The 17,316-nt window shown below is 40.4% G+C and overlaps 1 protein-coding gene across 10 annotated transcripts in view; it reads left to right on the top strand.

Moving 5' to 3' along the window:
• Positions 1–17,316, top strand: part of MPP7 (MAGUK p55 scaffold protein 7) — a 250,221-nt gene that overhangs the window by 136,551 nt on the left and 96,354 nt on the right. For 9 of the 10 annotated variants that reach the window (XR_013827385.1, XM_079915242.1, XM_079915244.1 and 6 more), the window contains 2 exons: positions 9,244–9,321; positions 11,863–11,943. The exons of the other annotated variant lie outside the window; for it this stretch is intronic. Coding sequence is in view for 8 of the 9 variants with exons in the window: in XM_079915242.1 (XP_079771368.1) it covers positions 9,244–9,321; positions 11,863–11,943 (159 nt within the window). In the remaining variant the exon portion in view is untranslated. The remainder of the gene's footprint in view (positions 1–9,243; positions 9,322–11,862; positions 11,944–17,316) is intronic. 10 annotated transcript variants of the gene reach the window in all.

Genomic DNA, 17,316 nt, shown 5'->3' on the forward strand with positions numbered 1-17,316 from the left:
GGAAATTTATAAAGAGCACGCATATTAACGGATCAGATAGGAAACACAATGTGTATATACTGAGAAACATTTTGTGAAATTGAGCATTCATTCTTTAAAAATACTCTTGATAAATTTAGAATGCATCGGTCCTGATTTCACGAGATAATATTTATCTGTGGCGCTGTGAAGCCAGAATTTATCACGTTAAAGACAGGAACAAAACAAGAATGTCAGCTCTCATCAGTTTTATAAAATTTTTTTCTGGAGGTGTCAGCCAAGAAAATTAGCCCAAAGAGGGAGATGAGTAGTAGGAGACGGAGAGGAGGACATACAGTTAGCACTACTGCCTCTGCTCTTCGTTGTTTTCTTGTTTTTCAGTTTTAAATTTACCCTTCTCTTTCTTGTCCCTTTTTTTCTCTTGAGCTAAAGTTTTTTTGTTTTGTTTTGTTTTCCTTTTGGAGAAAGATTAAATTATTCTTTTTAAAAGAGGGTCCCAGCCATTAGAAGACTTTCACTTTTGCAACCTTTACACAATATAGTGTGTAATTTTCAGCTAGGTTGTCATTGTGATGCACGGATCTTCTTTTAATACCGAATTCCCTCCTCTTCATGCTTTTAAATAAAGGAGGGAGATAGCGGTGCGTGTGTGTGTGTGTGCGTGTGTGTGTGTGCACATGTGCCATCTCTAGATTGGGTACTATGACAAACACAGCAGAGAGTCAAACCACTGTGCTTTTTAATACTCATAATAGAAGGCAAAAGGATTTTACAGCTTTGGTTCATTTAATATCACCATTTAGGTAACCTTGATGGTGGTTTTCAGTTTACCTCTACACATCATTGAGAGGTTTAAAACAAATGATTGCATTGAGATTGGTCAAGCTTTATTTATACTTTTGTTTTGAAGCTTCATTTAAGGCAGTTTCTACTGTACGTGTACCGAAATTAGATTACTGGCACCAGATTTCCTTATAGAAATTGAACATTTATTTTCAAGATGTGAATGTAAGTGAAGGTACCTATAGCTTTCGTATAAGCCTTGATTACATATACAAATGAATTTTATTTTAACTGACTTCTTCTGACTAGAAATGTAATTACAGAAAACAAACCCTTATGGACACTACTTAATAGAGCATAAACGTATATACATTTTGAGTTGTCCTTTTTTCTTCATAGTGTATTTTAAACATTTTAGCACATGCCATTCTTTTTTAGGATCTTGGTTTTGAATAATTGCATATTTTTCTATCACATGAAATTAATGTAATCAGAGTCTCCCCTTCTCCCCAGACTCTTTTATTTTTACCCCAGGTCCTTTCTCTCCTCAATTCCTTCCAGTTTTACTCTCTTCTTGTTCTTCAAGGGAGAAAAAATGAAGTACACTTTTATTATGCGGTTGGATCTGCAAAGGGAAACGTTTATTTAAAATAAATGAGATTTTGCACATTTGGCGAATCCATAATACTTAGTGAGGGATGCTGTTTGCCTTATTGCGGAAGCCACGACTTTGGTTATATATTTGTCTCTTGGATTCCAGAACGTTACCCCTCTGGGAAACTTGCCAACCTGTTTATCAGAGTGAACTTTTCTGGGGTGTAAAGGGAAATTACATAGTGGATAGCATGAAACGATGCCATGTCATCTAGTATAGAAGGCACTAGCCACACACTGATGTTTAAATTTAAATTAATTAAAATTAAAAATACAGTTCCTCAGGCCCACTAGCCACGGTCCAAGCACTCGGTCCAGGAGCCACGCAGCTGGTGACTCAGCATAGCGAACAAGCAGAGTATGGGTCCAGCGTCAGAACATGCTGTTGAGCAACCTTGGGGTCACGGCTGTACATGTTACCTGCTTTTATATTAGAGTTTTTACATCAGTTTGGTTTTAAATTTTTCTTCCTAGTATTATAAATACTAGGAAAAAGCAGAATTTCAAGATGTTTGGAAACAGTGAACAGTTCAAAATTATTTAGAGTAATTTTTACTTTGCTAACCAACTTAAATTTTAAAATTATGTACTGAAGTAAAACACATCTAGACAAAGGGTTGCCAGCATCTGGAAATTCTAGGAGAACATTTAAAATATTCTCGATTTAGTACAAAGTCCAGGGACAGGCAGGGGAGGGTGGGCTCTTGTATCCTTGAGTGAGGGTCTTGGAAGGATGATGGAGAAAGAGGAAGCTGTTTTTAAAAGACACTCAGAAGAAGCAAATGAAGTGGAGAAATAACGTATTTAATTGGGGCATGTAGTTTTAGGTTATAATTATAGTAGTTTGATAAATCTAGAAAAAGTAGAAACCATAGGAAGGGAAGAACCAAGGGGGGAGGGGTGGATGGGAACCGTCAATCATCCTGTTGTCAGTGGCAACAGCCCTTGTGATTTGTCACCTCTCTATCCAGCCTCCTTTCTGTCATATTCATTCAACAGTGAATGAGGTCAGTGGAGAACGCAGACGAGATCTGAGAGGCCAGTGGGGTGATTAAGTGCCCTGAAGCTAAGCCAGATGGCTTGAGTTTTAAATCCCAGCTCTGCCATTTGTGGGACCATAGCCAGTTATTTAACTGTGTATGTGTTTATCTGTAATATCTACCTTTTAGTGTTCTTGTGAGTTTAGAATTAAAACACTAAACTCATTGAAGACCATGTTATGAAGAGTCCTGATAACTAGGCTGAGGTAATACAGACAGGCACATGAGCTTCGGGGCTTATTGTTGCAGGAAGGCAGACACTTAAACAGGTAGTTGCAATAAAGTTAGATAAGTTTTATGAGCAGGTAAGTTTAGTATTCTATGATAGTATATGTTCAGGTGACCTAATTCTTTTTTCTTTTTTTTAATTCTTGATAATTATTTAAGCAAAATTAATTTAGCTTTTAGGACAGTTGGTTTCATTTTAGATTATATTTTCTTAGCTTCTTCAAATCGACTGTTACGTGTTTCATGGCTTGTATTCCGTAAAATGTGTTTATTTCCGTAATATGATAAATGTTGAAAGCTTCCAAGATATTAAGTAAAAATGTTGCCCTGATCATTCTGGTAATATCATAAGTGTCAAAACTCTTTCCCTGATGCTTTGCGTTAGGTACCAGGTTGCCAAAAAGGTAATAGAATCCTCTCTTAGCTATAGCATCTGCCTAATCAAAATAAAATCTATCTTCCAGACATTTTACAAGAGAGTTTGGTTAGCTTTGAGCATAATTAAAAGAGTATTTTACTTGATACCTGTTAAAAACAGGAAACCATGAGGTACAACTGTTTTTCATATATAGTGGGGGGCAATCTCCTCAACTGGAAATAAGAAGGGGCTAAAGTAAGTTTTCAAGCATAAAAATTTAAGGGCACCAAGATTGGTTCAAGGTGGTGGAGTAGAAGGACGTGCGCTCACTCCCTCTTGCGAGAGCGCCGGAATCACAACTAACTGCTGAACAGTCATCAACAGGAAGACACTGGAACTCACTAAAAAAGACACCCCACATCCAAAGATAAAGGAGAAGCCACAGTGGGACGGTAGGAGGGGCACAATCACAATAAAATCAAATCCCATAACCACTGGGTGGGTGACTCACAGACTGGAGAACAGTTATACCACAGAAGTCCACCCACTGGAGTGAAGGTTCTGAGCCCCACGTCAGGCTTCCCAACCTGGGGGTCCGGCAACGGGAGGAGGAATTCCCAGAGAATCAGACTTTGAAGGCTAGTGGGATTTGATTGCAGGACTTTGACAAGACTGGGGGAAACAGAGACTCAACTCTTGGAGGGCACACACAAACTAGTGTGCACCTCGGGACCCAGGGGAAGGAGCAGTGACCCCATAGGAGACTGAACCAGACCTACCTGCTAGTGTTGGAGGGTCTCCTGCAGAGGCGGGGGGTGGCTGTGTCTCACCATGAGGACAAGAACACTGGCAGCAGCAGTTCTGGGAAGTACTCCTTGGTGTGAGCCCTCCCAGAGTCTGTCATTAGCCCCACCAAAGAGCCCAGGTAGGCTCCAGTGTTGGGTCGCCTCAGGCCAAACAACCAACAGGGAGGTAACCCAGCCCCACCCATCAACAGACAAATGGATTAAAGTTTTACTGAGCTCTGCCCACCATAGCAACACCCAGCTCTACCCACCACCAGTCCCTCCCATCAGGAAGCTTGCACAAGCCTCTTAGATAGCCTCATCCACCAGAGGGCAGACAGCAGAAGCAAGAAGAACTACAATCCTGCAGCCTGTTGAAGGAAAACCACATTCACAGAAAGATAGACAAAATGAAGGCAAAGGACTAAGTACCAGATGAAGGAACAAGATAAAACCCCAGAGAAAAAACTAAATGAAGTGGAGCTAGGCAGCCTTCCAGAAAAAGAATTCAGAATAATGATAGTGAAGATGAGCCAGGACCTCAGAAAAAGAATGAAGGCAAAGATCAAGAAGATGCAAGAAATGTCTAACAAAGACCCAGAAGAATTAAAGGAGAAACACCTAGAAGAATTAAAGAAAAAACAAACAGATGAATAATACAATATCTGAAATGAAAAATACATTAGAAGGAATCAATAGCAGAATAACTGAGGCAGAAAAACGGATAAGTGACCTGGAAGACAGGATGGTGGAATTCACTGCCATGGAACAGAATAAAGAAAAAAGAATGAAAGGAAATGCAGACAACCTAAGAGACCTCTGGGACAACATTAAATGCACCAACATTCTTATTATAGGGGTCCCAGAAAGAGAAGAGAGAGAGAGAGGACCTGAGAAAATATTTGAAGAGATTATAGTCGAAAACTTCCCTACCATGGGAAATGAAATAGCCACCCAAGTCCAGGAAGTGCAGAGTCCCAGGCAGGATAAACCCAAGGAGAAACACACCGAGACACATAGTAATCAAATTGACAAAAATTAAAGACAAAGAAAAATTGTTAAAAGCAACAAGGGGAAAACGACAAACAACATACAAGGGAACTCCCAAAAGGTTAACAGCTGATTTGTCAGCAGAAACTCTACAAGCCAGAAGGGAGTGGCAGGATATATTTAAAGTGATGAAAGGGAAGAACCTACAACCAAGATTACTCTACCCGGCAAGGATCTCATTCAGATTCAGTAGAGAAATCAAAAGCTTTACAAACAAGCAAAAACTAAGAGAGAATTCAGCACCACCAAACCAGCTCTACAAGAAATGCTAAAGGAACTTCCTTAAGTGGGAAACACAAGAGAAGAAAAGGACCTACAAAAACAAACCCAAAACAATTAAGAAAATGGGAATAGGAACATACATATTAATAATTACCTTAAATGTGAATGGATTAAATGCTCCAACCAAAAGACACAGTCTCGCTGAATGGATACAAAAGCAAGACCCATATACATGCTGTCCACAAGAGACCCACTTCAGACCTAGGGACACATACAGACTGAAAGGGAGGGGATGGAAAAAGATATTCCATGCAAACGGAAATCAAAAGAAAGCTGGAGTAGCAATACTCATATCAGATAAAGTAGACTTTAAAATAAAGTATGTTACAAGGAACAGGGAAGGACATAATGATCAAGGGATCAATCCAAGAAGAAGACATAACAATTATAAATATATGTGCACCCAACATAGGAGCACCTCAATACATAAGGCAACTGCTAACAGCTATAAAAGAGGAAATCGACAGTAACACAATAATAGTGCGGGACGTTAACACCTCACTCACACCAATGGACAGATCATCCAGACAGAAAATTAATAAGGAAACACAAGCTTTAAATGACACAATAGACCAGATAGATTTAATTGGTATTTATAGGATATTCCATCTGAAGACAACAGATTACATTTCTTCTCAAGTGCACACGGAACATTCTTTGGGATAGATCACATCTTGGGTCACAAATCATGCCTCGGTAAATTTAAGAGAATTGAGATCATATCAAGCATTTTTTCGGACCACAATGCTATGAGATTTGAAATTTACAGGGGGAAAAAAACCGTAAAAACACAAACACAGGGAGGCTAAAGAATACGTTACTAAATAACGAAGAGATCACTGAAGAAATCAAAGAGGAAATCAAAAAATGCCTAGAGGCAAATGACAGCAAAAACACAACGATCCAAAACCTATGGGATGCAGCAAAAGCAGTTCTAAGAAGGAAGTTTATAGCAATACAATCCTACGTCAAGAACCAAGAAAAATGTCAAACAATGTAAGCTTACACCTAAAGGAACTAGAGAAAGAACAAAACCCAAAGTTAGTAGAAGGAAAGAAATCGTAAAGATGAGAGCAGAAATAAATGAAATAGAAACAAAGAAAACAATAGCAAAGATAAATAAAACTAAACACGGGTTCTTTGAGGAGATAAACAAAATTGATAAACCTTTAGCCAGACTCATCAAGAAACGGAGAGGACTCAAATCAATAAAATTAGAAATGAAAAAGGGGAAATTACAACAGACACCACAGAAATACAGAGCATCCTAAGAGACTACTACAAGCAACTGTATGCCAATAAACAGGACAACCTGGAAGAAATGGACAAATTCTTAGAACCTTCCAAGACTGAACCAGGAAGAAATAGGAAATATGAACAGACTAATCACAAGTAATGAAATTGAAACTGTGATTAAAAATCTTCCAAGAAACAAAAGTCCAGGACCAGATGGCTTCACAGGTGAATTCTATCAAACATTTGGAGAAGAGCTAACACCCATCCTTCTCAAACTCTTCTAAAAAATTGCAGAGGAAGGGACTCCCAAACTCATTCTCTGAGGCCACCATCACCTTGATACCAAAACCAGACAAAAATACTACAAAAAAAGAAAATTACAGGCCATTATCACTGATAAATATAGATGCAAAAATCCTCAACAAAATACTAACAAACAGAATCCCACAACACGTTAAATTTAGCATCATACACAATCAAGTGGGATTTATCCCAGGGATGCAAAGATTCTTCAATATGTGCAAATCAATCAGTGTGATACACCATATTAACAAATTGAAGAATAAAAATGATATCATCTCAGTAGATGCAGGGAATCAGACTTCCTGACTTCAGACTATACTACAAAGCTACAGTAATCAAGACAATATGGTACTGGCACAAAAACAAAAATATAGATCAGTGGGACAAGAGAGAGAGCCCGGAGGTAAACCCACACACATATGGTCACCTTATTTTTGATAAAGGAGGCAAGAATATACAATGGAAAAAAGACAGCCTCTTCAGTAAGTGGTTCTGGGAAAACTGGACAGCTACATGTAAAAGAATGAAATTAGAGCACTACCTAACACCGTACACAAAAATAAACTCAAAATGGGTTAAAGACCTAAATGTAAGACTGGACACTATAAAACTGTTAGAGGAAAACATAGGAAGAACACTCTTTGACATAAATCACAGCAAGATCTTTTTTAACACCCCTCCTAGAGTAATGGAAATAAAAACAAAAATAAACAAATGGGACCTAATGAAACTTAAAAGCTTTTGCACAGCAAAGGAAACTTTAAACAAGACGAGAGGAAAGACAACTCTCAGAATGGGAGAAAATATTTGCAAACGAATCAGCGGACAAAGGATTAATCTCCAGATCTCCAAAGAAGACATACAGATGGCCAAGAGGCACCTAAAAGCTCCTCAGTATCACTAATCGTTAGAGAAATGCAAATCAAAACTACAATGAAGTATCACCTCACACCTGTTAGAATGGGCATCATCAGAAAATCTACAAACAATAAATGCTGGAGAGGGTGGGGAGAAAAGGGAACCCTCTTGCACTGTTGGTGGGAATGTAAATTGATACAGCTCCTATGGAGAACAGTATGGAGGTTCCTTAAAAAACAAAAATAAAATTACCATATGATCCAGCAATCCCACTACTGGGCATATACCCAGAGAAAACCATAAATCAAAAAGACACATGTATCCCAATGTTCATTGCAGCACTATTTAGAATAGCCAGGTCATGGAAGCAACCTGCATGCCCATCAACAGACGAATGGATAAAGAAGATGTGGCACATATATACAGTGGAATATTACTCAGCCATAAAAAGAAGCGAAATTGGGTCATTTGTAGAGGTGTGGATGGACCTAGAGACTGTCATACAGAGTGAAGTAAGAAAGAGAAAAACAAATATCGTATATTAATGCATATATGTGGAATGTAGAAAAATGGTGTAAATGAACCGGTTTGCAAGGCAACGATAGAGACACAGATGTAGAAAACAAACATATGGTACCCAAGGGGGGAAACGGGTGTGGAGGGGATGAACTGGGAGATTGGGGTTGACATATATACACTAATTTGTATAAAATAGATAACTAATAAGAACCTGCTGTATAAAAATATATAATTCAAAAAAAAATTTAAGGGCCTCTGTGTAAGAGCTGAAATCGATTAAACTAGGTGCCAACAGTTACAAATTTGTCAAAGCTCCCCTCATTCTTAGCTATCATTCTAGGTTTTTTAAATGAACTCAGTTAGTCTTCTGATGCATTGAAATGTATTCTTGCCTTTGTGTTTCTTTGGTCATGGTGATGGGAAACGGACAAAATTATCTTGTATTAATAGAATTTTACTGTTTTACAAAATGAAAAATTGAAGCTGAATAGTTAGGAGAGATGTCTCTAGTTTTGAGAAATCCCTTTTCTGTAGAAATTTGAATGGGTGGGGGGAAGCTGACTATTTGGAAGAAAGGAAAAGCGAGAAGCGAAGGGAGCTGTGTGCTCCGTGAGGTCTTCCGGGAGCGCTGGCCCTCGGTCTGCAGGACACCTGGTTCTTTGCTCTGGGTGGTTATTACACACCAAATTGTCAGAACACGGCTGCCAGCTTCTTGCTTTGCTTTAATCATAACTTGTGTTTTTAGCAGGTATATAACCTACAACCACCGCTCGAAGTATTGAAGCAATTATGTTTTACAAATTAAAGGTTTTATAAAGCTAATGTTTGTTTGGGGAACACAGGTTAGCTTTTGCGTGGGTTCTATTTAATGATGGTCCCACCCCCCGTTTGAGTTCTTGTTACAAACACTGAAGCGGCAGTAGGTGAACTAGGCCCGCCTCTTCGTCATCTGTAGGTTTACAGAAACGTGTTTAGAGTGTTCAGTAGATCGGTTGCTGGTGAAAGCACGGCAGTAGGTGAACTAGGCGCGCCTCTTCGTCATCTGTAGGTTTACAGAAACGTGTTTAGAGTGTTCAGTAGATCGGTTGCTGGTGAAACGATCCAAGTAGTTGAATGTCTCAGGCTGCTTGCTGGCAGGTGAGCTTACGTGCATTTGCTTTCCTTCCAGATTCACGAGAAACTTCACTACTACGAGAAGCAGAATCCCACGCCCATCCTCCAGGGTGCGGCAGCCTTAGCTGGTGACGTAAGTGTGCCTTTCTGAGCTCAGGGGTACTTGTCCTTCGCGGCCTCTTGGGGGCAGGGCTCACCCTAGTGCAGACAGAGACGTGTGATCCTAGGAGTGAAAACCGGAAGAAGTTGCAGATGTCTCCGAAAGGCCTGTCATCCCTGAGTTGACGCTGACACTAGGCTGATTTTTTTCACTTTCCTGTCCTAAAGATTTTGCATGGAGATAACCCTCTTGTCCTGCCTTGGTAATTACGAAATAGAAATTTTAGTCTGTGCCTCTGTGGGGAGAGATGCTATCAGCTGTTAGAGTCCGAGAAAGTCCCAGGCAAGAGAAAAGCTTTGGAGAAATAGAGACAAGACGGCTGTGTCGCTGCCAGTCTTGAAACTGACAGACGCTGGCATAGGAATGAGGCGGACGAAATACATAAAAAGTCAGGGTTGTTTTTTAAGTGGATTGTAAAGCATAGTAGAGATTTATGGGTATTAGACCTTTCCAAATTACCTTCATAACCGAAAAATAAATTTGAGCAGCAGCTGGCATTGATGGAGTAGTTAATTTCCCGTAGCTGTAATTTTATTTGAAATCTGGGTCAGGGAAGTAACTCGCTGTTTCTCCCGTTGACTTCTGGACTCAGATGAGCTGAGCACAGACCTGGATGAACTACAGGGGACACTAAGCTGGGCAAGAAATGCATGTGGCGTGGAGGCTGCTTTTAGTGACACCCTACAGCCTCTCTGTTGTTTTTTAATCTTTTACGTTATTACAATGAAACAAACTATAGTTCCGCTTAGTAAGATTTTAGAGCTGTAGGTATAATGAGAAAAACCGACCATCTTCAAGGGTTGATTTTCTTTGATAATACCGTGTATTCTAGTTTAGAAAATAAAGCATGTGTAATGTATCTCCAAGTTGTGTGTTCCCTGTTTAGTCCCCATTTTTTCCTTCCATTTCTACAGAGATTACAAGGATGTTGCAATATACATGTTTTGTGAAGGAGCTTTTACCTCTGTGTTGCAGAACCAAAACACTTGACGATTGAGAGAGCCTTGAAAACCGGTTTTAGAACATTTATTGTTGAGGGTTTGGGGAAATATTTATTTATAAACCAATGTAATGAAGGCCCAGTCATGTTACAACAATATTGCATTTTTTTAATTAGAGATTTTTATGTAAATATAAACTTAGCATTTTGTAATTCATCAGAGCAATATATTTAAATGTTTGATTCAAGAGTGCAAAGAGCCTTTTGTGTCTTTTTGTAAGTTAAAAATTCTGTAAAAAAATGTTACCTTGAGAAAGGAAAAGCACTTTTTGAAGTGTAGTCAGTGAATATATCAATTTTATCTGGTTTTATTTTTTGTGTATAATTTATATTACACCCCTCGTTTAGAGAAAAGTCCTTTCCAGAGATAAGAGCAATTATTTTTGGTTTGTTAGAAACTATAGTAGGGGCAAATGGAACTTTCATGCAGTGTTTTGAGAAGGGTTTTTTTTGTTGTTGTTGTTGTTTTGGTTTTTTTTTTTTTTTGCGGTACGCGGGCCTCTCACCGCTGCGGCCTCTCCCGTTGCGGAGCACAGGCTCCGGACGCGCAGGCTCAGCGGCCATGGCTCACGGGCACAGCCGCTCCGCAGCATGTGGGATCTTCCCGGACCGGGGCACGAACCCGTGTCCCCTGCATCGGCAGGTGGACTCTCAACCACTGCGCCACCAGGGAAGCCCGAGAAGGGTTTTTAAATGAAAGTATATGTACATATTTTGCATTCTGTGCTGTATTTTTTCATAATTCTAATCTTTTTTCTATGTGACTCTTGCTTTTCTTCGTATGAAAATGATATGATCCTTCTTATAGCCTAAGATTGAGATTTTGATAGAGGCCTCTTAATGCAGAGCACAAGGCAGGTTCCAAGCTCCACCCCTTTCTTCTTCAGCTTCAGCTGGAACTGGCAATGGGAATTTATAATCCTGGTAGAGAACAGTCAGCATCTGAGGTAGCAGCGTAGTTGTCAACCTATTATAAGTCATTTTATGATTAACCTATTTTATATTTAACAGACTGTGTAGGTGAGCATAATAAAGGTTTCCGATCATTTGCTCTTTCAGAGGCATTCTAGTTCTTTCTACCCCAGCTCTAAACAGCAAAAGCTACTTGGGGTTTAGAAACTCTGTGGATTTCACCACCTCGTTCAGAAGTTCTCTTTTCTGTGTTTTTCTTTTGTACAATGTCAAAGCCTGATCCACTGCCTTTTCCAGGTGGTCCTTTGTCTGCATGCAAAAGACCATGTCGTAGAGGAAGTGCTGGGATTTGCCCCCTGTGCGGTGAATCAGAAGGTGATCTAGCCGATGTGATTTCTTGAGTTGTACTCAGCTGAGAGCCTGGGCTGGGATCAGGGCTACTAAGAGCCTCAGAAGAAGAGCAGCGATTGATAGTCTGTTTTCTTTCCTGCTGACTTGTGCTTAATCACCGAAAAAGTAGCAAGAGAGATTCTCAGTTGCCGCACGTGGAGCTCCCCTGCTCTTACTAACTGTCCCTCGTGTCAATGTGCTCTCCCCTGCAGCTGACGGAGGAGCTTCAGAACAAGCCATTGAGCAGCGAGATCAGAGAGCTGTTGAAACTACTGTCAAAACCCAATGTGAAGGTGAGGACGTGTGACACCTGTAATAAATATAGCCGAAAAGGGCCACTTTCTGGGCCTTCAGATGAATTCTGTTTCGAGCATCAATTTTCAAGTAAATGTGTTTTCAAATAGTGCACAGTATTTTAATCGCCCAAATCCTGTGAAGGAAAAAGAGTTGAGCTTTTCATGATAATGTTGTGACAATCTATAAAATACTTAAGTTGGGAAGCTCAGGATTTAAGTTGGCAAATATAATGGAGCTTCAAGGTCGTTTTTCTTTTAAAGGAAGTTAAGAATACAGGATACAGAACCTATTAGCGATTTTGTTTAGGTCCATTTTGCTTGGCTAGTTAACGGTGTGCCAGTGGATTTGACAACAGTATCTATTTTTCTGTGGGACTGTCTTAGCATTCCTCTTCCTCTCCCCATTTCCTGCCCCCTCTTCTGCCAATTTGTGTTTTAATGCATCGTACCATTTCTACAGAGCAAAGCATTTTTCCAGTGTAAATACCAGTAAAATACTGGCAGATCCATTTCGAGTCTCTGTTTTTCTTACAAGTTTATCACTTATTTTTCCTCCAGGTGTGATTAGTCAACGATGTGATTTAGAAATTTTCCTGTTAATTCTAAGGTCATTAATGTATTAAATTCTATGACCCATACATTTTATACTTGATACTACTGCGCTTGTATGTGAAATATTGTCCAGGAGTCAGAATTACCTATAGATCAGTCATTATGTAATCAAAATGATCAGTTATGTCGTGATTTCTGTTAAGCACATATAGACTTTTGAATGAAAATGTCCATCTAGATGGAAAAACTGATTATTTCTACCTTCTTTGAAAAATCTCCTTTGGAACTGTGCTATATATGGTCTTAAACTGATATTCGGAAAAGTATTAAATAAAAGAGAACGTGTATGGACCGTGATTTCTAAACCATGTAAGTAGATATAAAGTACATGAATGTATTTCTGTAAAGGGTAAATGAACTATGATTAATAATATGAGAGGAATTGACTGGTGCAGAGGAAATCGGTTATACTTTAGTTCTAGAAGAATAAGGATCTGGTTAGTGCAGGAAGGTCGCTGATGCTGAAGGCGGAGTGCACAGACAGTGAGCAGCTTGGAGGAGATCCGTGAATGCTCTGAAAATTCCTTCAGTTTCCTTACACTGCGCTTGGGAAGTTGATGTTAATCAGAGCGTGGCAAGGGTACCCGTGAGGCGCAGAGCATGGCAAGGGTACCCGCGAGGCGCTTGGTAAGCTCCATTTTTGAGAGCGTTATCTTGGTTTCAATTTTACAAATTAAAGAGGAATGTTTCTGACCCCCCAGAAACAAAAGATCTGATTTTGGTATTCCGTTCAAGAGTGTTTGAAATGGAACAACTAATAATAAAGAGGTTATACTGGATGGAAACTGGTATTTGGCCGGAGAGGGGTGTGTGACCGTAGGTGGTTATGAGATAAGAGAAGATAGGTACATTTTGGTGTCTGCCCCAGGTTCCTGGCCCAAAGCTTATAAAACCCTAGTTAATTTCCTAAGTGATAAGAACACTGGGAACGTGTATTGCACTTGTATTTCTTTGTCTTTGACCCTGTCCCTGACACAGGTCCCCTCCAGCCCTTGTAAATTTTTAAGTGGTTAGAGCACGGGGAGCTTTGTCCTAATGAGGCGCCTCTGGGTGCGCCCCTGGCTGGGCGCTGGTCACCAGCAAGACCACGCCACGATTAGAAGCTTGGAATTTTCAGCCTCACCCCACCCCTGCCACCATCCTCCAGAGAGGGGAGAGGGGCTGGAAATGGAGTTAAGAATTGATTATGCCCACTTGAGGAAGCCTCCCTAAAATCCCCAAAGTGTGATGTTCAGAGAGCTTCTAGGCTCGGGGACACATCCATGTACCAGGAGGGTGATGTACCCACCTCCACGGGAACAGATGCTCCTACCCTCCAGACCTTACCCTGTGTGTATCTCTTCATCTGAGTCCTTTATCATATGCTTTAATAAACCGGTACTTGTAAGTGTTTCCCTGTGACCTACTCCAGCAAATTAATTGAACCCAAGCAGGGGGTTGTTGGAACCTCACATCTGCAGCTGGTTGGTCAGAAGCACAGGTGGCAGCCTGGAGTGGTGCCTGGTGCCTGAAGTGTGTCGGGGGGGGGCAGTCCTCAAGGATCGAGCCCCCAACCTGTGGGAGCTGACGCGCTCTCTGGGAAGGTGACCTCAGAATTGGGTTGAACTGTAGGACGCCCAGGTGGTGTCACAGAATTGCTTGGTGTTGAGAAAACCCGTCACGCGTTTGGTGATCAGAATTTTGTTTTGTGTGAGCAGTAAAGGAAGCACACAGGAGAGAAACACAGCAAGGAAGGAGAAACTCCTCCAGAAGGAAAGAAATGTGGGTTTTCTTCCCTTTACGATGGCATCATGCAGCACCATAGGATGCAGCTTTTAATTGAGTACTTAAACTTCGTTATGGCAGAAATACCTCAGACAAACAGTTCTGTCTGTTTTCACATGTACGTAGCAGTGTGACTAAGGAATGGTGAGAAGTCAGCGTGAAAGGTGTATGTTCAGGAAATAACGTGTGGAAAGTGGCTGACGTTGAGGACACTCGACGGTACAGTCGACAATGGCAATTTCTAGTTCACCAGTCTTGGGAAGAAAATACTTTTCTTCCCAGTTTGACCTAACATTTAACATTGCTTTCCTTGAAATCATTTATGTTAACAACCATCACTATCTCACTTTTGAAGGTAATTACTTTAAGAAATGCAGTCCCCAAATAAGTTTTAAGCTATTTCAGAATATGATCAAATACTCCTTTTTGTCTTAGAATAAATGAAAATATTTGCTTTTTTCTTTTTTTTAAGAGCAGAAGCAAGGTACAGTAGAATATAACATGTATACATGAATTGTTCATTGAACTGACAGTTAAAATATGAAAAATGTAATTCCAAGGTGTTAACTTGAATATTGCCCTTAAATTTTAGTGGATAAGGGAACTAATTATTTACTTTTTGAAGATTGCCCTTCCATTTAGAATATTTAATTCACAATACTGAAAGGAAACCTGAAATGTACCTGCAAAGTAATAATGATTTTTTTAAAAACACACATAGGTATATACAACCAAGTGTGTAGCCAACTATGAAATGATAATACGTGCTTTCTGTAGACAACTCGTTTTGAAAAGCATTAAAACTTTCTTTGGGGGGCTTCCCTGGTGGCGCAGTGGTTGAGAGTCCGCCTGCCAATGCAGGGGATGCGGGTTCGTGCCCCGGTCCGGGAAGATCCCACGTGCCGCAGAGCGGCTGGGCCCGTGAGCCATGGCCGCTGGGCCTGCGCGTCCGGAGCCTGTGCTCCGCAACGGGAGAGGCCACAACAGTGAGAGGCCCGTGTACCGCAAAAAAAACTAAAAACTTTCTTTGGTAGTTTGTAAATGTCACCAGAGTTGGATCTTCATTCATTCATTCCTACATAAATTGAGCATCTACTCTGCCAGTCCCTGTAGCTGGAACTTGTAGAAGATGTATGATGATACATGAAGATTAATGAAGGTGATAGAAATAGGGGATAAAGAGAGGGAACACCCAGAAATAGTGTGGAACACATAGGAGCGGAGCTGGCGCCCAGGCTGGGTGCGGGCGGGTTGAAGAGGACTGCCGAGGAGATGGTCTGTGCCTGGTGACGCCTGAAGGCTGGTGTGAGGTGACCAGAGGGGCAGAGGAGTGAGGGGTGAGTCGGCGGGGGAGGTGAGAAATGAAGGTTTCCGGTATGAAGTCCTACAAAGGAAATCACTTGTCACATTTGAGGCGTAACATAGACTTAGTGTGGCTGAGCGGCAGCGTGTGAAAGAGGGAGTGGAGGGGCTGGACAGTAGAGCTGTGAGTCGGGGCCGACCTCCTGGTTACCCAGGACGGCCTGCTGTTTGCCTGTAGCTCCAGTGTGGTTAATATTAATAGCCTCCCTTTTAATTTCAGTGGCTTCCTTATTTAGATGATAAATTATATGGCCACTCTACTTGCGAGCATATGAAAAAGTTTGAATTCCATCCTGAGAGCAGTAGAAAGTCATTGGAAGGATTTAAATAAGCAGGCGATGCCATCACTCTGTGTGTGGTATGCACAGCAGTTCCCGGGTGGGAAGAGCAGCTGGGAGCCTGGAGAAATAATTTGGGTGCAGCGTGACTGTGGTCCTAACGAAGGATGTGAGGATGGAGACAAGGAAGTGGGGGATGGGTGGGATTGGATGTAAATTCAGTATGAGGCGTTGGGACAGCTGGTTAATTATTTGGGGAAAAATAAGAAAGACCTCTACTAGACTGAATTCCAAGTAGATTAAAGATGGAAGTGTAAAAATTGAACCATAATCATGGGATAGAGTAAAAGCATTTACAGCCTCAGGGGCAGATGGACACACACACACACGAAAAGTTAAAAAAAAAATCCATACATGAGGTTGGAAGGAATAACTTACCTTTATAACTGATTTATGATATTGTCTTTAATAAGATGTGATAGTTTATTACTCTGACTTTAATTTTTACCTTTTACAAAGTGACTTGATAAAAACTTTTGAAATTAAACAGAAAAGAATTTTGGATAATACATAACTGTGTTTTGAATCTAAATTTTAAAATAGAAGTCCCTATCCTTGTTGCTTTATTAGTGAAGATGAGCATTGCTTTCATATGCTTAGTGGCTTTTTATTTCTTCTGTGAATTGTGTGTTCATATATCTTTAGGGATGACTACTCTTCATTGGCTGCATTACCTTTCATTCCTTTTTGTGTACAGAAATATTACATATACATTTTTTTCCATTATAAGTAGGGTAATAGGATGCACTACTTACTGTATTGGAATACACCCAGTCCTTAAAACTTTGAATTGGTCAGTAGCCATATACAAAAAAAATAATTATTATTACTCAATAATGTCTACAAAATCCAGTCTTATTGTCCAAATCTTACAGTCCAGGAAAAATAACAAAGTATAAAAGAAACCACATGGTGAGAAAAAGGTAATGATAGAGTCACAAGAGGCCTGCGTAGATGTAACAGACTCTGAAGCTTGCTGCAGTAGGGGAGGAGCACGGGCCATTTAGGGGGCACTGCGGAAGGGTCGTTGGTCTCTACAGAGACTTTGTTTCCGGGGAAAGCAAAGAGAATCATCAATCAATAAAAACCACTCCTAGGCATCACATTGCCACATTAAAGGCAAATCGTCCTCTCTGAGTTGTCATTCAGCGGCTCATTTTTGATAAAAGTGAGGTGACATCATCTCTAGAACATGGTATTATAATTTAGGAAGTCAGGGAAAATTTGGTAGATTTTTTAAAAGGCAATAAAATAGAAAGATGTGTTGTAATTTTTCAGCTTTCCAAAACATTCA

The sequence above is a fragment of the Stenella coeruleoalba genome, assembly GCF_951394435.1.
Source record: "Stenella coeruleoalba genome assembly, chromosome: 2".
NCBI lineage: Eukaryota > Metazoa > Chordata > Mammalia > Artiodactyla > Delphinidae > Stenella > Stenella coeruleoalba.